Genomic DNA, 20,204 nt, shown 5'->3' on the forward strand with positions numbered 1-20,204 from the left:
CCCCCCCGGAAGATCGATCTCTTCTTCCTTTTGGTGACATCCTCAGCGGGCAGTTTTGAAAGCCTCTGCTTCAGCAAGGTGGGGCACAGGGGCAGTATCACCGCCACGGGCAGACAGTTCCAACCTTGAAAACAATCTCCCTTCCAATGGTTTGGGTCCTGATGGGCTGCACAGGGATGGCCCGAGGCTTCCTGAGGGTGGAGGGGCATCTTGGGAACACACTCCCTGCTCTCCCTGAGCTCCAAGGCACTTGGGGGAGAGCTGGGGAGGGTGCCTGGGGCAGTTTCCACCTCCACGGAGCCTGGAGGTGAGCCCAGCCCTGGCCAGGCAGTAGGGCTGACAGCGTCAACCCAGGGCAGAGACGAGGGAGGTTGGCAGGGGTCCTGGAAGAAGGGCAGTTTCCTCTAATGTCCCAAGCCCCTGTTCTGGAGCTGGAGGAGAGGGCTGGGCTTGGGGGTCGCTTCTTTCTCTCTGGTGGCATGTCCTGTCCCCTCTAGGAATTAGGACCTGGTAAAAGCATCCCGTGATGCTCATGGCTCCACCCCTTCTACATTTATAAGCAAGGGCCCCCGTGAGCTGTGGCACCTGTTTGTCCTCCCTGTCTGCTCTTCCATGCCCCCCGACCCTGTGAGGCCGGTACTGTCCAGGAGCCCTCCTGCCCCCTAGAGCTTCCATCCAAAGTCCCTCTGGGTTCCCATGGCTCAAGCTTTCTATTCCCACCTCTGCCCACGCTCCAGCTCTGCCCAGTGAGGCCCGCAGAGGCCTTGCAGTCACTGCTGACCCAGGTGGCTATGCCCCACTGCCCTTCGGGAGCGGAGGAGGAGGGAAGGTTCCAGAATAGGCATGGCCCTGCCAGGCAAGCCAGCTGGCGGTGAGTCCCTGGGGCCTCAGGCCTCTGCCTGGGGATACTTTTCAATTTCTGCCACAAGGAGTGAGACTCACTTGGGCTCAAGGCTACCTGGACTGCAGGAGGCCTCGTTAGCCAGACCCTGGAGGGGGGTGGGGTGGCGGCGGCGGCGGGGAGCGGGTGGGAAGGCATGTCCAGACCACTGCTTTGGGGTCCTCACACGGGCCAAAGAAGTTTTTCCTGTGTCACCAAGCAGAACAAGATTCTGTGTCCTCCTAACTCCTCAGTTAACAGTGATCTTAGAAATCATTTCCATGATGTCTTCTGGGCTCAGCAACCACAAAGCTCTTACAAGAACACGCTCTTCTTTGGCGAGCAGAAAATCAATCTGCATTTCTCATGCTAGAAGGTTAAATTCCCACATACAGGACCTTTTGGGGAGCAGGTTGGGGGTCCTCACTTACAGATGCTGCTTCTCCCGGGAGAAGGGATAGGAGAGTCTCTTCATGGTCTGGGGCCTGTGCTCAGCCACTTTGGGCTGGATGGGGTCTGTGATTTTCTGGAGCACAGAGTTGATTTTTTTCAGGAGGCCACGGGTCTCATTAATGTGGTACATCTGCAGATAAGACAAGGGACCAGGGAGCCGTGTCATCCTGCTGGACCACGATCCATGGAATCTTCTCAGATGGTCAGAGAACCATCCCACCCCATGCAATGGCACGTCCTGAGAGCAGAGCGCCTGGGTGGGCCGGAATGCACCGCCCCTCCCTGCCCACGCCGTGAAAGCCCAGAGTTTGAGGAGCGCCCAGCCAAAAGCACAATTATAATTCATTCCAGAGAATTTCCCCGCTAAACTTTACTTTTGCTTCAAAAGAGGTAATCCAAGTGGTCTCTGAGGATGCGAGAAGCAGGAGGCTGATTTGCTAGCTAGCCCAGCTTCACCCTTCCGCCTGCCAGAGTAAATACCGACTCCAAGCTAAGCTTCTGGGAACACACTGTCAAACTGCTTTTTAGATATAAGGTTTTCACAGATTAAAAAGAAAAATCCCAGTAAGCCAGAAAATGTAATTAAAATGAATCTGATAAATTAGCTGAGATGCCACAAACACGAAAGCACCAGGGCCCGAACTGTAACTGCGTCTGCATGTACTATAAATTCCTCGGGAGCTGACAGGTGGGCTCTTCTGCCTGCACCATCTCTTGGTGGGGTTTGGTCTGGGGTCTGTAAAGACCACCCAGGGCTGGGTCATCAGGACTCCAGAGCCTGAAGGCCTTGTCACATCGAGCCACATGGTCCTCCCAGGGGTAGCCGTGAAGCCCACTAGGCTTTTTATAAAACTCAGGGCCTCTAGGTATGCACATTTCACCACCGGGTGTCCAAGTGACCTCTAGACTTGGCAATTCATTTCGGAGCAGAATCATCAATACCCACCTTCTTCGTCGGCATCTTCAGTTTCAGAAACTCGGCCTCTCTGCACAGCACATTCCAGGGGGCGTGGATTTTCACAAACCCGACTCCATGGATTTTAGTCTGGAGAGAGAAGGAAGGTTCTGGGTCAGGGTGGGTGGATCTGTGCGGACAACCACCTTGATCTTCAGATACCACCACTATTTATTGAGCAGCTACCATGCATAGCTGCTTTTACAGTGACCTCATTCCACGCTGACAACACTTTGAGGCGCATCTAGAATCCCCTTTTAGTGGAAGGTGGGAGGAAGTGCAGGGGGCTACGGGAGCTCCCCCAGGTCACACGGGAACCTTTAAGAGCCAGGAGGGTTTAGAGGAGGATCCCCGGGGGGTACAACTCCAAAACTCGGGGAAGTTTTCAGGAGGGTTTAGCTGAGGGCCCCCAGAGTGGCCCAGGCCATAAAAGAGGACCTTTCAGGATGCAGAGCCCAGGCCCCTCGGCCTCCACCTGGGATCACTCAGGGACCTCTGAGTGCCTGAGCAGTGCTGAGGAGGGGATGGCTGAAGATGGTCCCTACTCTGGGCATCTTCCCCCTGTGGATCGGGGCCACACCTCTGCCTGCCCCAGGTCCACTTCCCGGGTTCCCTTGTATCTGCACTGACTTTATCCTAAAGAAAATGGGCAGCCTGGCGCACGGGCTCGAAGGAGGGCCTGAGTTCAAGTCCAGCGCCCTCCCTAAACAGCTGCAAGCTTGGCCAAGTCACCTCTCTTTGGTCCTCAATGACAACAGTGAACAGCAGAGAGTCACCGAGCACTGGCTGGCGAGGATGCGGCACGAGCTAGGGGCTTCATGAGAAATGACTCCATCAACCTCCATGGCCAGCTTGATGAGAAAGGCCCCCTTTACAGATGGGAACACTGAGGCTGGGGGAGATGAAGTCACCACAGCCTACAGTCTTGCTGCCAGTAGGGTGGAGCTGTGCTCAAACACAGGCAGCCCTGCCCGGACTCCCCACTCTTAATCGGGGATCAGGTGCAAAGATGCCCCCAACGTCTCCAGCTTTCCCCCTCCCCTCTGGATTTTGCATTTAAGAGAGTCCCTTTACCAAATGAGCAGCATGTATGCGGCCGCAACGTATTTCCCCATCAAAGGCACATGTCACATCCATCAGCCTTCCTGTCACCCTAAGACCACCCAGCTGCCCGGGGTGCTGACTCAACAAAAAGCAAAACGGTGCCGAATCCTCCTGAGCCAGAACCGCCTAAGGGCAGTGGGGGCCTTGGTCCCCCGGGGCTTGGGGGTCAGACCGGGGCTTCCAGACTGAGGTCCCGTCCACCTCTCCTTTCCACAATTCTGAGACTTAAAGGGAGGGATGGGAAGTCTTGGCAAAAAGGCAGACGGAAGGAAGAGCGAGTGCTGGCTGGGACCTCATCCATCCCCTCTGGGTGCAGAGCGACCAGGTGCAGGCTCAGGGCCTGACCTGGGTTCTGGAGCCCTTGAGTGTTTGACACAAGTACATAGGTTCGTTGTAGCTTGTTGACAAAAAGCAAGGAAGCCAAAGTCACTTGGGGATGAGTTTTTGTTTGTTTTGTTTTTAATCATTTTTTGTTTTTTTGAGATGGAGTCTCACTCTTGTTGCCCAGGCTGGAGTGCAGTGGCGCGATCTCGGCTCACTGCAACCTCTGCCTCCTGGGTTCAAGCGATTCTCCTACCTCAGTCTCCCGAGTAGCTGGGATTACAGGTGTGCACCACCATGCCTGGCTAATTTCTGTATTTTTAGTAGAGACGGGATTTCACCATGCTGGCCAGGCTGGTCTGGAACTCCTGACCTCAGGTGATCTGCCTGCCTCGGCCTCCCAAAGTGTACTTGGGGATGAGTTTTAAGAAAACAAAATCTCAAGTGGGTCAAATCAATGTAGTCAGTGAGAGCCTTGGTGGAAGCCTGTGAATGCGACGGTCCCGGGGACCTGGGCGAAGCTTCCAGGTCCAGCAGAGAGAGTTAAACGCAGGGCCCCGGCACCTCAGGTGACCCACCGAGGAAGGGAGACCCTCCTTGATGCCCCAGCTTCATCCCATGCTTCTTCCTGATCCGACAGAAAAGCAAATGGCCATGGGGTGAATCCTGTCTTGTCGCTCCTCCTGAAGCCCACCCACAGTCGCTTACGCTGATGGTGAGGCCTCCGGCTGCATCCACCAGGCCTGCCCTACACCATCCTCTCCCCAGCACCGCCACTCAGGTCTTTTCTGTGCTGCTCTGCTGCCCACGGCAGGCTCAGAGCAGCCGCTTTGCACAGATTTATGGAAGGAATGAACGAAGGGCAATAATACAGTAACAGTAACAGTAATGTTGACAGAGGATGACATCCACTCTGTGTCAGTTATGCGCCAGTCCCTGCTGCATGCATTCCATGCATATTAACTCATTTCGTCCTCACCGCAAGCCTGTGAGGCAGGTCCCATCATCATCCTCATTTCACAGCTGGGAAAACTGAGGCCCTGAGGTGTGTGCCATGCCGGCCATTGTGGGATCCTCCTGCAGCTGCTGTAACACGTAACCCCAAAGCGGGCAGCTTGAAACTGTAGAGGTTCATTCTCCTTCAGCTCTGGAGGCCTGAAGTCCACAAAGTGTCTCCCTCCGAAGGCCCTAGGAGAGGATCCTTCCTGCCTCTCTCAGCTTCCGGGGGCTCCAGGTGTTCCCTGGCTGTGGCCACATCGCTCCAGCTGCTGGCTCCTCGGTGGCACGGTCTCCTCTCCTCACTAGGTCTCGAATCTCCCTCTGCCATTCTCTGCTGTTGGATTCATGGCCCACCTTAAATCCAGGATGATCTCATCCAGAAATGTTTAACTTAATTCCCTCTGCGAAGACCCTTCTTCCAAACAAGGCCACGTTCGCATGCTCCAGGAGCATGTGGTCAGGGGGCCACCGCTCAGCCCCTGCTCCCACCCTGCAGCTGCAGATTGGGGTCCTACAGGGCTTTGTGCAGGGGCCTGTTCCAGTGGTTAGGGGAGCTGTGCAGAAGCGTGGACCCAGGAGTGGGGGCCTGAGGCTGCTTCAGGGAGACAGCAGGACTCGACCACCCCAGGCACGGTGTGGCCTGGGGACTCTTGTGGGGAGCCCAAGGCTGAAGGACATAAGGGGCTGAGAACTGATGATCTCAGCGTGAACTGGAGGAGGCAGCACCAGGGGCTCTGGCAAGATGAGCCCAGATCCTTCTGTGGCCCTCGAGGGGCAGATTGAGTGGGCACCGTGCTTAGAGGCCTGGAACGGCGTGGCCTGGGCTGGAATCCTGCCCTGCCCCCGTGTGGTTTCCACAAAGTGACTTAACCTCTCTGAGCCTACATTTCCTCATCGGAAACTGGGTATTACAAGACCTGTTCCAGCAGGGGAGCCTCTGGTGCTCTCAGCAGCCCTGGTCCAGCTGAGGCCCTGCCTGCGCAAGCACGGACTCCTTCGGCCAAGAAGCTCAAAGCCACCTCCTCAGTGCTGGGGAGCCACGGAGGGCACTGAGGCTGGGGAGGTGGTGGTCTTGCATCCTGGTGACCCACAGGGACAGCACTGACTCCATGGGGCACTTCGGAGTCAGGAGAAAAGACAGCCCACGTGCGGGAGAGCCTGTCTTTTCCTGCTGCAGACACAGATTTATTTCTGGGCTCTGCTCACTCACACGCAAAGACTCAAAATATATTCCTCTGAGTCCATGAAGATTTCTGCATGGTGGTCAAGGAGCCGGTGCCTGCTGCTGGCCTCCCTGGGAAATCATGCACCCCTGTTTACGTGAGCAACGGGGTCTCTCCCAGGGAAACATCTGCTGAAATTCGAGAAAGGGGTCACGGGACCAGTTCGGCAAAAACACATGTGGGATGTTTTAAAGCCTGGTGCCCGGGCTGACCACAGCCTGTCCCCAGCAGGAAGACACTGGGAGTGACAGCCGTGTCCCCTTCGCCCCGAGCCAGCGCCCTGAGGAGTGCATTCTGCCCCGACTCTGGGCCCCGTAGCAGGGGTCTTTAAGGTTCATGAACCTACTTGGCCAAGAGCCACAGCTGTGGGGGTGGTGAGGCCCCATCTGGCCAGACCATGGGGCTCTGCAAGGGGACAGAGTCAGCCCCCCAGATAGCCCCCAACCGGAGGGGACAGAAGATGCTGACCTTAGCTCAGAGACTAACTATGCAGGCGGAAACCTCCCTCTGAACCCAGCCCCAAAGAACTCTGACCTTCCTGGAGTTGCGTCTGACATTTTTGTTTCAGAAGGAAGAAGCAAATCACAAACAGAAAGGACAAGTGAGTCCCCGTGGTGGATACCCAGTGGGCAGGGATGCCCAGGGTTCCCCGCTACAGTCCCGGTGGCCCGAGGGCCTAGACCCTCAGTCCGCGCGGTGGCCCTGCGTGCTTCTATCATCCGATCATGGCCACGGACGGGACTCCCTGCAGGGGGAGCGTGGACTTGAAATTGCTAGAAGATTTGAAGGTTTGCACCCCTAAAGATCAGACCTGGGTGGTTTTCAGGTTGCCCTTGGCTTCCTAGGGGTTAAGCTTCCTTCCTCACCTACTGTGGTCCTCACAGGCTGCTCCACACCCTGGAGGGCACCATTCACTATGACGTCCAGCCCTCAGTCATGGGGTCGGGATGCTGGAGGGCTGAAGCCTGAAGGTCAGAGGGCTACTGAGAGGGGCCTCCCCAGACAGCACCTCCTGTGTCAGGCAGGAACCGTGGGGTGTGTGTGCCGTGCACAGCGGTTCAGGCACCTCCTGTATTGGGCAGGAACCACGGGTGTGTGCTGTGCATAGCGGTCCAGGCCGCTGGGTACAGAGGAAAGCCGAGGAGCCTCATCATCATTGGGGGTTGGGCTCCGAGGCCCTTGAGCACCCACAGAACACCTGGGCAAATCCCCATTTCCCTGTTCGCAGCTTCCTCAACTCCCAAAGAGGAGAACACCCAGCCCTTTGGGGAGCCGTGCGGCCCCATCAGGAAGGCACAGGCCTCTTCTGACCCTGTCTGTCCACGAGGACACGGGGCTGCTGTGGTCTAATCCTTCTGCCGTCAGACTCGGGGGCAGACACCAGGAGGCTTGGTGGCTGCCCCAAGGGGTTCACATTCTGTGCCATAAATAGGCTTTGGGGGCATGTGATGCCCAGCGCTGCATCCCTGGTCAGCCCTTCATGACCAGGCGAGTTTTCAACAGCCCTGGCATCTGCCTGCCTCTCCCCATTGGCACCAGCTTCCAGCACGGATAGGAGCTGGAACACTGGGTCTGAAGCCAGGCTTATCTGTTTAGCTGATGAATGTGTCCCTAGGACTGGGAACAGCAGTGGCCACAGAGCAGGGGCTCAACGACATCCACCGAGTGAGGGAGAAAGCAGAGGGAAGGTGCCCGCCTTTATAAAGCGCCTACTCTGTGCCAGCCGAGGACAGCCCCGGCTTTCAGACTCCCACCCGCCTCCTCTCCGACCTTTCGGTAGCTATCGGTTTGTCCACTTCAGTAAATATGGACGAGGGGGCGGGGAAGGCCCAGAGCCCCTCGTCCCAGGCCCACGAACAGTAGACGTAGAGGGATCTCAGCCCGACCTTGACCCTGCAATGCTCACTCCTACCTTCCACCCACATGGCTCCGGAGGGCACGTGGGCAGGACGAGAGATGCTCTCAGTCCCTGGGCAGGGGTCTGCCTGGAGCAGTCATTGTCCGTGCCTGGCATTTCCCACCCCACAGTTACTGCTGAGCACGTCCACGCTGCACAGGAAGACCTGGCTCCTCATGGCAGGGACTAGGAAGCACAGTTGAGGGATTGTCTCTGGAGCAAGCACACATCCCCCATTATCCTGACATGGTCTCCAGACTTGAAGTGAGCTGAGGACCCAAGGAACACAGCTCCGTGGATGGATCAGGTGCCATTGCTCTTTCCTGAGCATGGGGCAGGGACTGGGCTCTTTAACCCCAGTCCTTGCCACGGGGTCTGGTCCTAGGCCTGCTCAGTGATGTCTTGGTCAAGAAATAAATGATAGCTAAGTCAGCAGAAATAGCGTTTCACATTCCTGCTTCTGTTGAAGGTGGTAGATTACCCAGATCAACCCTTTACATAGTAAAGAATACGCCACAAGAAAAGAAACAAGAAATTCAATGACCTAAAACAGCAGTCCCCAACCTTTTTGGCACCGGGGAGGACTCCTATCATGGAAGGCAATTTTTCCACGGGACAATGCTGGAGGTGGGGGATGGTTTCAAAATGAAACTGTTCTACCCTTCAATTTTTTTTTTTTTTAAGACAGAGTCTCGCTCTGTCACCCAGGTTGGAGTGCGGTGGCGTAATCTTCGTTCACTGCAACCTTCGCCTCCCAGGTTCCAGCAATTCTCCTGCCTCAACCTCCCAAGTAGCTGGGACTACAGGCAAGCACCACCACACCCAGCTAATTTTTGCATTTTTAGTAGAGATGGGGTTTCACCATGTTGGCTAGGCTGGTCTCGAACTCCTGACCTCAGGTGATCCTCCCACCTCTGCCTCCCAAAGTGGTGGGATTACAGGCGTGAGCCACCCCTCCCGGCCTAAACTGTTCCACCTCTGATCATCAGGCATTAGATTCTCACAAGGAGCACACAATCTAGATCCCTCGCATGCGCTATTCATAACAGGGTTTGGGCTCCCATGAGAATGTAACGTCGTCACTGCTGATCCGACAGGAGGCGGAGCTCAGGAAGGGATGCTCGCTTGCCCCCCACTCACCTCCTGCTGTGGAGTCGGGTTCCTAAAGGGCCACGGACCTATACGGGTGCCCAGCAGAGCAGGAGGAGAGAAAGGGAAGGAAAAGGAGGACTGGAACCCACCCTGAGAAGCTCTGGCCCCTACAGCCATGGCACCTGTGAAGACCTGGGCACCTCAGACTGCGGCTTTAGTTCGAGGTGGCTCTCGTCTGTAACGCTGCAAACCTTTCTGGACAAGGTCACCTTTATCCCAGGCTTTGGGAAACCCCACAGATTATAAAAGGTCAATGACTAGCGGACAAGCGAACCAGATCCGCCCCCACCAGGACAAGAGATAGCCCCGGGAGGAGAACCAGCTGAAGTGACCGAGATAGAAATCGGCCCACTCAGCTTGGGATTAGTAAAGGATGAGCTGGGTAATAAATCAGCTATGCTTACCTCGTTTAAAGACATAAATCTCAAGATAGAAAAGATCTGCAAAGGACAGGAAACTATTAAAACATGACATAGCTGACTTGGAAAGGAACCAAATAGAACTCCTAGAAATAAAAAAGATCATAAAAAGAATTACAGACTCAACAGACATGTTGGGAAATGCTCAACTCCTCCAAAGACAAGAAGGCACATGGGGCTGGTACAGGAAGATGCTGGTGAAGGGCTCTGGCGGGGGTGAGGGGAGCCCTGATTTGCAGCATCTGCCAATTTTCATGGTGTAAATACCCCACCATGGTCTATTTCAAGCCAGCAACGGGTAACAACCAGCTTGCAGAATTCCAGACGGACATGACTCCAGCACACCATGGGCCTGGACACAGATGAGGAGCTCAGAACTGCAGCCAGAATGGCAAAGATTTCACCCCAGCAGCCTGGGATGCCTCCCGGCAGAGCTGTGCAATGATGGTCTTGGGGTCACTTTAAAAACATGAATTTAAAAAATGTCCAGAATTCTCTCTCTCTCTCTCTTTCTCTCTCCTTCCTTCCTTCCTTCCTTCCTTCCTTCCTTCCTTCCTTCCTTCCTTCCTTCCTTCCTTCTTTCCTTCCTTCCTTCTTTCTTCCTTTCTTTCGACAGAGTCTCATTCTGTCACCCAGGCTGAAGTGCAGTGGCATGATCTCGACTCACTGCAACCTCCGCCTCCTGGGTTCAAGCAATTCTCTTGCCTCAGCCTCCTGAGTAGCTGGAACTACAGGCACCGGCCACCACACTCGGCTAATTTTTGTATTTTTAGTACAGATGGGGTTTCGTCATGTGGCCAGGCTGATCTCGAACTCCTGACCTCAGGTAATCCACCCGCCTCCGCCTCAGGCTCCCATCACAGGCATGAGCCACGGCGCCCAGCCCAGAATTCACGTTAAAAGAAATATGTTTCCATGAAACCAAGACAAGCCTAAAGAAAATCAGGCAGTGATAAAAGTCATCCAGTCTGTTTTGGGCCTCAGCTGAAGATTGGGGAGGCATAAAATCTTTAGGGACCAAAGAAGTCTGTAGCAGTGGAATCAAGAGCAGAGCAATAGCTTCAGGAGTAGACTAGAGGTTCCTAACATCCCTTTGTGCAAGAGGCCCATTCTTCCTCCCCTGGGGGAGAACGGGGACTGCAAGTTTTAGTGCAAAGAGCTTCTGGGTGAGGTTCGGGGCCAGGTTCAAAGGCCAGATGTGCCACTCTCAGTTCAGGATGGAATTTCTGCCCCACCTACTCATGGTTCTGGTAGGGGTGGGGAGCTGACAAGTCTCATGAGCATGTTTGTTGCTTTTATTTGTGCTGAGGAGCTGGGATTAGACCCGAGACTCCTCAAATTCCAGGCCCCCATCCCCGATTCTCAAATCTGCGAGGGCCTCTCCCCAGTCCCTGCCAGTACCCAGGGCCCTGCGGACAATGAATACAGCCCCAGGACTGCCTTCCACACCTGCCCACATCCACAAGGCCTCCATGGGAAATGGCAAGAAAAGGCTGCCCCTCCCCGTCCTGAGGCCATGGCAACCCTACCACCCCCCTCCCGGCATATGGAGACCCTTCTCTTCCAAGGGGGATTCCCCTCTGGCAGGAGCAGGGCCAGGCCCTAGGAGCGGTGAGGAGTGGGCTGTGCCCCAGGCCTGCGGGTAAGGGGAGTTCACAGCCAACGCCGGCCAGCTCTGTCCCTGTGTGAGCTCGAGGATTAACTCTCTTAACCCTCACCCACCACTCCACAAGGAAGGGCACACGACCACCTCCATTTTACAGATGGGGACGTTGAGATGCAGAGCGGTGAAGCCACTTGCCCAGGGTTGCTCAGCCAGGAAGTGGTTGAGTTGGGTCCACATCCGCATACTGGGCTCTCAGAGGGGCTGGGTGGGGTCTGAACTCGCACTCGGAGCTCAGAGGCTGCGTCTCCACCACCCACGCATCCAGCCCTGGGCTTTGTCTGAAAGCAGCAGCCCTTCTCCCATGGAGTCTGCCCTCACTTGCTTTTCAAAAGCAGAATCCATGAAGATGGTGAACAGATGCTGCTATGGGGACGGCCCCACCCGCTACGGGGACGCATGCGGAGAACCAGCGGTGAGCCAGCGGGGCGCAGACTTGAGCCCTGGGCAGCGGCATGAAAGCAAACAGACTTTTATAGGGGTCCAGTGTCCACGGCCTTCTCAGGATCTACCAAAGCCTGGGTCAGGTTCAACATCAGGGCAGTGCAGGCCTCAGCCGCCCCCCAGCACACACAGCCAAGAGTTTAGTGTGTGGCGTTCTCTGCAATGACCCCATGGACATAAATAACGTCCAGCAGACTTTGAGGCTGGACTTCAAAAAGGCTAATGGGTCTTAGTTGCAAGAAAACATGTTGGCCACAATCTTCTTTTGTCCTTTTAATGGGAACCTAGGAACCCTGGAAGCTGACCCCATGGCTGTCAAAGAGGGAGAGAGAGAAGGGGAGGGAGAGGGAAACAGATGGAGAGAGAGAGGGAGGGAGAAGGAGAGAGACAGAGAGAGGAAGAGAGGAGAGAAAAAGTGAGAGAGGGGTAGAGTGAAAAAGAGGGAAGTGGGAAGAGAGAGAGAGAGAGAGAGACAGAGAGGGGAAGAAAGAGGAGAGAGAGAAGTGAGAGAAAGGGAATGAGAGAGAGGGAGAGGAGACAGACGGGAGAGAGAGACAGAGAGAGGAAACAGGAAGAACTACAGAGAGACAGAGGGAGAGAGAGAGACAGAGATCAGTGAGAGACAGAGAGAGAGAGAGGTAGAGATGGAAAAGAGGTGAGGAGGAGGAGAGACAGAAAGAGACAGAGGGAGACTGAGAGGGAGAGAGAGAAGGAGGGAGAGATGGAGCAAGAGGGAGGGAGAGAGGAGAGACTCCTGAAGCCCTGGCCCCCTGCCTCAGGGCCCTTCTCTCTTCCTGTCTTTTCCTGCCCTGAAGTGCTGTCCTGGGGTCTCTGAGCCCCTCCTGTAAACCCACTTTGAAGGCCACCCTGTGGATCTAAGTGCCCATGCTTTCTTGACCCACGCCCGGGTCTCTCTTTGGGACTTGGCTCCATCCTCCGCAGGTTCTTGGTTCTCTGGAGCCGGCGCTGGGGTCTGGGTCTGGGGTCACCCCTGGGGCACCACATGGTGCTCCAGGGGCTCATGTGGATGCTGGGGGTCTTGCTCGGGGGAGGCCTCTCCTGGCTTGTGCAAAAGGCCCTTCCCACACTCCTCACACCTCAAAGCATGGTCTGGGCAGGACCAGAGCCTCGGCCACCCCAGGTGCTGGGTCCCCCAGACTGGCTGAGCCAGAGCCTGCATTTTGAGAAGACCCCCAGGGGTTCCTGTGCAATCCTGGGCCCTGCAGTGAGGCAGACCAGGTCAAGGCTGGAGCCTGTCACTCTCCCAGACCATTGGCCTGCCCTGGCCCTCAGTCATGACCCTGCCCCATGCTGCTACCTGTGTGCTCCAGCCTGCCCCGTCCAAGGCAGCCCACTCCAGGATTGCCTGCCCAGTGCAGCATCTCAGCTACTGGAGTGGGCTGAATGGTGTCCCCTACAAAGATATGTTCAAGTCCTAACTCCTGGCACCTATCAGTGTGATCTCACTTGGAAACAGGGTCTTTGTAGATGTAACTGAGTTAAGATAAAGTTGCAGGGGTGGGCCCCAAATAGAATGACTGGTGTCCTGACAAGAAGAGGACACACAACAGAGAGGGCCGAGTGACCACAGAGGCTGAGATTAGAGTGATGCGGCCACCAGCCAAGGAACACCTGGAGACCCAGGAGCTGGGAGAGGCAGGAAGGGTCCTCCCCTGGAGCCTTAGAGGGAGCACAGCCCTGCCGGCACCTTGAGTGTGGACTTCTCACCTCCAAAGCTACGACAGCATCCATCTGTGTTGTTGTAAGCCCCTAACCTGTGGCCCTTTGTTATGGCAGGTGCAGGGCACGACACAGCTGTTATCCGATCTCCAAGAACTGGCCCCGTTGTGCACTCAGCCAAGCCCGTCCTTCAGGTCATCATGAGATGACCAGCCAAGGAACATCTGGACTCAGTGAGGAGGCACGTGCGGGGGGTCGGGGCTGCACACACCTGTGTGGGGCTCGCAGCACACTTTGCCCAGGAGCGACGCAGTGTGTCACACCCACCAGCACCTTAGGAACAGAGGCCAGGTCACACCTGCACAGCTGGTGACCTCGGTAAGGCTGCCTGTCCTGGCCGCAGCAGACGGTCCCAGAGGTGACTGGCACTCCCCCCAGGGGACCCTCTCACTCATCTGTCCTCCTTTCTCTCCCTCCAGGCCCTCTTCTCCCTCTGCCTGCTCATCCAGCCTTTAGTGCAGGGATTCTCAACTGGGGGCGGTTTTGTCCCCCATGTACACTGGCAATGTCGGGGGACATTTCTGGTTTGTTTTCACAACTCGCGGAGGGAGGTGCTACTGGCCAGATAGAGGCCGGGGATGCTGTTAAATATCACCTGCTTCAAAGCAAGCAGTCTTAATTTTGGGGGTGGAGGTCATAGGGCATGTGAGTATCTGATAGACTCTGTGGATTTTTCTCCCCAGGAAAGCTCACATAAGCCCTGAATTTTGCTTCCAGTTGGGTAAGATTGTGCAACTGGACTCTGTTGGAGGTGATCTTATTTCCCAAATTGCAAACCCTTTGCTCCTTGTCATCTGAGCACCCCTCCGGGAAAGGTTCATTCCCAAGAGTCCCTCTTCCCCCTGAAATGAATACGGCAGCAGGTCTGTCTGCTAACCGCGCTGACAGGGGCCCACACACACCTCAGACGCTGCGTGTGCCCCAGCAACCTTTTAATAGACTCTGGCTGTGCCCCTCTCCAGGAGAGCAGGGGAAGCAACAGGCCGCCCAAACCGTGGCTCCTTCCAACAGCTCTAGGGGCTGGTGCAGCTCAGATGAGGGCTCCAGGAGGCCCTCATAAAACAGTTTATGATTTGAGAGGCCCCAGGAGGGATGTGGGAACGTCTCAACCTCAGCCCTTTGAAACCCTGAACGGACGCACCTACCCCGCAATCACGGTTTCATCTTAAACACGGCCAGACCAACTGCTGAAAAGCCTCTTGTAGTTCTCGAGCCAAATTACCAATGAAAAGCTGGGGTCACTTCACTGGTTAAAAACTAGATCATTGTGGTGACAGTAACCAATGTTACTGTCCAAAGTCATGATAGAGAATATAAAATGTTTAAAAAGATACTTATGGGATAGTATTTAATGAGACTCGGAAAGGGTCTTTTCTCGCGCTTCTTGCTGCTTCACTATGAACAATAATATGTGATACGATATCAGCCAAGCATCTGCCACACGCCAGACTCTGACTTAAGCACTTCGCAAAGGTTACTTATGATAACTCAGTGATGCAAATACTCTTGCTATCTCCGTTTTACAAATGGGGAAAGTGAGGCCTAGCTTTTCCATCGGGATAACTGGAAGGTCAGGGATGTGGCAGAAGTCAGTCAGAATTACCAGGCCCCAGAAGTTCCCGCTGAGTGTCAGATCTCAAAGTTGTAGTCAGGAAAGAATGACGGGGATGGAGGGTAAAATCCCCTGGGGAGGGGCCGGGCGCAGTGGCTCACGCCTGTAATCCCAGCACCTTGGGAGGCTGAGGCGGGCGGATCACAAGGTCAGGAGATCGAGACCATCCTGGCTAACACGGTGAAACCCCGTCTCTGCTAAAAATACAAAAAATTAGCCGGGCGTGGTGGCGGGCGCCTGTAGTCCCAGCTACTTGGGAAGCTGAGGCAGGAGAATGGCGCGAACCCAGGAGGCGGAGCTTGCAGTGAGCTGACATCACGCCACTGCACTCCAGTTTGGGTGACACTGCGAGACTCCACCTCAATAAAAAAAGAAAGAAAGAAAGAAAGAAAAATCCCCTGGGGAACAGATGACACAAGAACCACGAAGCTCAAAATCCATGTATACACATGTAACAAACCTGCACGTTGTGCACATGTACCCTAGAACATAAAGTATAATAAAAAAAGAAAAAAGAAAAAAAAGAAAAAAAAATCCAGGTCTCTCGGCCTCAGCTCCCAGAGAGTGGCCCCGGCTGTCACTTCCCTGGTCTCTCGTGCCCCTGATGGAGCTGGTTCCTTCCTGACATGCTGAAATCAACCCTGTATAGTGGCCGCATTGTTCTGAAAGCCACAGGGCTGGAGGGCAGGACCATGAGAAAACCCAGCAGGAATCCACTGCTCTCCTCTTCCAAGTGTCTCAGACAAAGTCAGGCAGGGAGGGAGAAAGTCTCTGAATCCTTGTCAGGATCAAATCTCGGCTTCCTGATCATCAAAACTTGTAAGGCTCCTCCCCTGCCCTCGAAACCCCAAAGGGACCCGCCTGGGTGGCTGAACTCACAGTCTCCTGACGGCTTGTCAGACCTCGGGAAGGCGAAAGGAGACCTAGACAGATGCCCCAGGTTAAACAAGACCCTTTGACTCACTAGGCCAAAGTCCGGGGAGGCCCCATGGAGCATGTTCGATTGTTTTTAAGGAAAGCGATATCTACTTGTCACAAAACAGAGACGGTTCCACTCCAGGTTCCCCAACTAACTTGCTTTTTTGGTCTAAATACTCCGAGGACATTCTTATCACTGGACCAAAGGCATTTGTGATTTACAGACACGGTGGTGCCTGTGGATGGAACATCAAACCAATGCCAACATTCATTTTCAGCATTCACAGGGGACTCCACGGTTTCTAAGTTAACCTGGCGACTACTTTTTCTGTTTTCGATGTGCTTTAGAGACTTCACTGAGTCTTGGGTCATCTGCACAGTGATGGCTCTGCAGGCTGGGGCCCTTCCCCCAATATTCATGGAAGGAAGGGCTCCTGTGCACAGAGAGGTTAAGATGTCAGCCGGGGAGCACACAGCAGCCAGCAGAGCCGCTGAAGGAAGCACCGCTGTGCCAGGGCTGCTAAAGTCATTCTCTCTGCACATAGCTGCACCCTTGACACTGCGGCGGCCAGGCACGCGGGGTGGCTCGACCTTTTGTTCTCTCTAGAAATCTTTCTCCTAGGAAGATTCGCAGGCTTTGCTAGGGAGCAGGGCTTCAGAGCACAGCGTTACAGAGCCACGGACTTCAGAGCACCAGGGACTCCCAGGGCTCAGCCGGACCCACTCCTCACTCTACAGATGAGAAACTGAGGTCCAGAGAAGGGCCGACGCCATCCAGGAAGATTCCCAGGAGAGCTTTGTCCTCCCTCCCCCCGATCGGGCAAACCTTCCCAGGAAAGGAGCTGACCAGAAGCAGGCATGGCATACTCTGACCCTGAAGGTTGTGGCTGTGAAGGGCAGCCCCTCTCCCAGAGCAGATGTGGCCGGAGCGGGTCGGGACTCCCCAAGGCTGTTCAAAAGCAATTTCTACCCCAACTTAACAAGAGCGGCGTTTTTGTCTGCCCCATATATCTTCTTCTTTTTTTTTGAGATAGAGTCGCGCTCTGTCGCCAGGCTGGAGTGCAGTGGTGTGATCTCCGCTCACTGCAGCCTCCGCCTCCCAGGTTCAAGCAATTCTCCTGCCTCAGCCTCCCAAGTAGGGGGGCCACAGACTCATGCTACCACGCCCAGCTAATTTTTGTATTTTTAGTAGAGATGGGGTTTCACCATGGCCAGGATGGCCTCGATCTCTTGACTTCGTGATCCACCCGCCTTGGCCTCCCAAAATACTGGGATTAAGGTGTGAGCCACCACGCCCAGCCCATCTGCTCCTTCTTTAAGAACAGCTTAAAGCTAAAACAAGACACCAGCATCGTACCCTCTGACGATGAAAGCAGCTGCCGCCCGCTGCCCCACGCAGCCCGCCCCCACAAGCCAGCGCGCAGTGAGATAGTTACATCCTCGTCCCGCTCCAGCTCCAGGCCCGCCTCCAGGAGGTTGCCCTCATACTCCTCTCTGCGGAAGCGCTTGTCATCCTCGTGGTAGTCCATCGGGGGCTCGGCGGAGCCCGTGTCCAGCGGTGCCCCCTTGCCCGGCAGGGGGTGGTCCTGCTTGACGCTGCGAGCCCCAGAGGTGGTGTCAGTGTGCTGCACCCTCCTGACCAGGGTCCGGCTGCCCGAGGACCTCTTGTGATGGTACACCAGGATGTAGTCCACCTTGCGCCGGCCATCTCTGAAGTACAGGCCATACTTGCACTCGGCATCAGGGTCCACAGATAAGGAGTTCAGCAGCTAAGGGTGGAAGAAAAGGCATCCATTCACCATCGAGCTGCTGGTGATGGGCCTTTGGAGCGTGCGCTGCTCCCTTCATCCACTCACTCCTCACTCACTCATTCAACAAACCCTCCCTGAGCGCCCTCCATGGGCCAGGTGCTGTCCTGGGGGCTGGGATACACCTGGGAACACAGCAGAAGACCCTGTCTTCAGGGAGCTGACCTTCGAGAAGGAGGTATTCACTGCTAATCATTCATGAGGTCATGCGGGTGTCAAGCCACATATGGTCCCCCAGAAGCCCTCCTGACCTATGAAACTAGACCAGGCTGGGTGTCAGGAACCTCCCTGGCTGCTCGCAAAAAGCTATGGTAGGGGATGCTTAATGGGAACAAAAAAATGAGAAAGAATAAGACCTAGTATTTGATAGGACAACAGGGGACTATCATCAATAATAATTTAATTGTACATGGACAAGTAACTAAAGGAGCATAACTGGACTGCTTGTAACGCACAGGATAAATGCTTGCGGGGAGAGATACCCAATTTTCCATGAGGCGATTATTACGTATTGCATTACCTGTACCCAAATATCTCCTGTACCCCATAACTCTATACACCCACTATGTACCCACCCAAATTAAAAATTAAACGAATAAACAGAACATCCCCCAACAACAACAAAATCTATGGCAAACGCTACCAAGTGAATGAGGGCTCCCCACGCACATGGATGGGGCTGAGGCAGAGCTGAGCCCAGGTTCCGTGCATGCAAATCTCTATCTCTGATGGCCAGCGCCAGAGGCAGTGCCATTCAAGGTGGTCACAGGGCCACTAATGAGCTGTGTGTCCAGAGGTGAGGCTTTCGCTGTCTTAGTCGGGGCTCTCCCCCAAATGGAGCCTGAACGGAGGCCAGGGGTGCAAGTGTTTCACTTGGGAGGTGATCTCAGGTGCCAGAGTAGGGTGAAGGGGAGAGAGGCTGACAGGGGTGGGTTAAGGAGCGGCCACTGCTATGTGCAGCTGGGCTCCGTCCTGCTGGGGACCCTCGAAGTGACCTTGAAGGGCACACCCACAGCCGGTACCCAGAGGGTGAGGAAGTTGGGTGATCATGCACCCGCTCTGGCCCTCTCTTGGCTGGGGGTCACTCCTGGGGTGTTAACGCCCCTGCATTTGCACCTTCCCCTCACGTGGCCTTCGGCAGCACCTGCACGGTCGGTCACCTTTGGGTGCAGAGGACAGCGAGCCACTGGTATGGAATGGATGGGCACTGCTGGTGGGTGCCCTGGGGTGACCAAGGGGGCGGGGTTAGGGCTCCTACAGGGCCGGCCCCACCTCAGTTTCCTTATTTGTTTGAAGGACTCTAGGGGGCCACAGGCGATTGCAGTGTGGAGCGGTTGGTTTAAAAACCAGATATTCCCACAGCAGCAATGTGAGGGACCGTGGCAGAAGCCAAGCCTGCATTGCTGGAATTCCCCAGGGGTTTGGCTGGTTATCAAGACAGACAGGTCGATCAGCAATCTGGGTTTCCGAAATAAGAAAAAATAAATAAAGCCATGCTGGATAGAGCCTAACCGGCAACTCCAAGCTGCTAATGGTCCACAGAACTGCGCCTCATCCCTCCAGCCAGTTTCCACCTCCGGTTCCTGTGGCTACGTGAGGACACTCCCTGTGGTACTATCAGTCCCCGGGGGGCATCATCCGAGAAGAGGGCCTCCCCGATGGAGTGCAGGGACGGCGTCCTGTACCGAGCAGGGCCCGAGCACCCGTGGTCTTTGGACAGAGCTGCGCTTGGGCCTCGCTGGCCTGGAGGGTCTCCCCACGTGGTCACCCGGAGCCCCTGGGCAGCTTCTGGCTGCACCATGGCTCTAAATGGCTGTGCACCGGTCGGGAAAAGGGGCAGGCAGAATCCTCCTTTGAGGCGGGTGGGCTGCATACAACCCAAACTGCATCAGGGAAGCCGGAGGGTGGAGCCCCTCACCAAATGGTCAGCACTGCAGCGGGGGACGGGGGAAGGAAGGCCTTGAGTGGAGGCTGTCCTTTTTAGTTGTAGGGGAAGGAGAGAGGAGGCTCTGGGCCAGGGCTGCTAGCTGGGGCCTGCCCCACCTTTCATAGGTGTTGATGTCAAGGGTCTAGACTCCTCCACCCCTGGTTAGGGGACAGGTGGGGCCATGTCCCTGGCACCTTGGCCTCTCTGGCCCTAAGATGCCTCTCCTGGAAACAGCACTGCTCACCGCCTGGGAGGGTCCGGTCAGCATCTGGTGCCGGCAGGAGGCTGAAACTAAGCAACTGCCTTCTCTCTACAGTAACACAGGGCCCTGCTGTGCTGGTGGCCTTCAGGAGGACCTGGACTCAGTGTGCCTGCCCCACCCAGCTTGCCCTCTGTGACAAAGTCTGAGGGTGCTTAGGGGCCGGGACCACGCCCCTGTGGGCGGGTGGCTTGGGAGGGCTCAGGGGGCAGGGTGGGGGAGGGCTGGCTTTTGAGGGCAGTGGGTTCCCATGCCCAGCCCCTTGAAGGACGGAACCCCAGTATCACAAGTCTGCAGCCAGCACAGAGGGGGCCTGCATTCCTTCTGCAGGAGAAGCACGAAAGAGCTATTCTTCTCAATTTGCCAAGGAGGAAACAGGCCCGGCAGGGCAGGGCAGCCCAGGTTACAGAGCAGGCGGGAGGCTGAGCTC

At 55.6% G+C, this 20,204-nt stretch overlaps 1 protein-coding gene across 2 annotated transcripts in view; it reads right to left on the reverse strand.

Moving 5' to 3' along the window:
- Nucleotides 1-19,892, reverse strand: part of ANO1 (anoctamin 1, calcium activated chloride channel) — a 102,937-nt gene extending 83,045 nt beyond the window's left edge. The window contains exons 1-4 of one of the 2 annotated variants that reach the window (XR_001001807.1): nt 19,632-19,892; nt 17,217-17,549; nt 2,280-2,378; nt 1,312-1,463 (exon numbers count right to left, since the gene is read on the reverse strand). Coding sequence is in view for 1 of the 2 variants with exons in the window: in XM_011942303.1 (XP_011797693.1) it covers nt 1,312-1,463; nt 2,280-2,378; nt 17,217-17,549; nt 19,760-19,783 (608 nt within the window). In the remaining variant the exon portion in view is untranslated. The remainder of the gene's footprint in view (nt 1-1,311; nt 1,464-2,279; nt 2,379-17,216; nt 17,550-19,631) is intronic. The other variant, XM_011942303.1, reaches the window with a different exon arrangement.
- Between the last annotated feature and the right edge of the window lie 312 nt (nt 19,893-20,204).

The sequence above is a fragment of the Colobus angolensis genome, unplaced genomic scaffold, assembly GCF_000951035.1.
Source record: "Colobus angolensis palliatus isolate OR3802 unplaced genomic scaffold, Cang.pa_1.0 Scaffold21, whole genome shotgun sequence".
NCBI classification, from domain to species: domain Eukaryota; kingdom Metazoa; phylum Chordata; class Mammalia; order Primates; family Cercopithecidae; genus Colobus; species Colobus angolensis.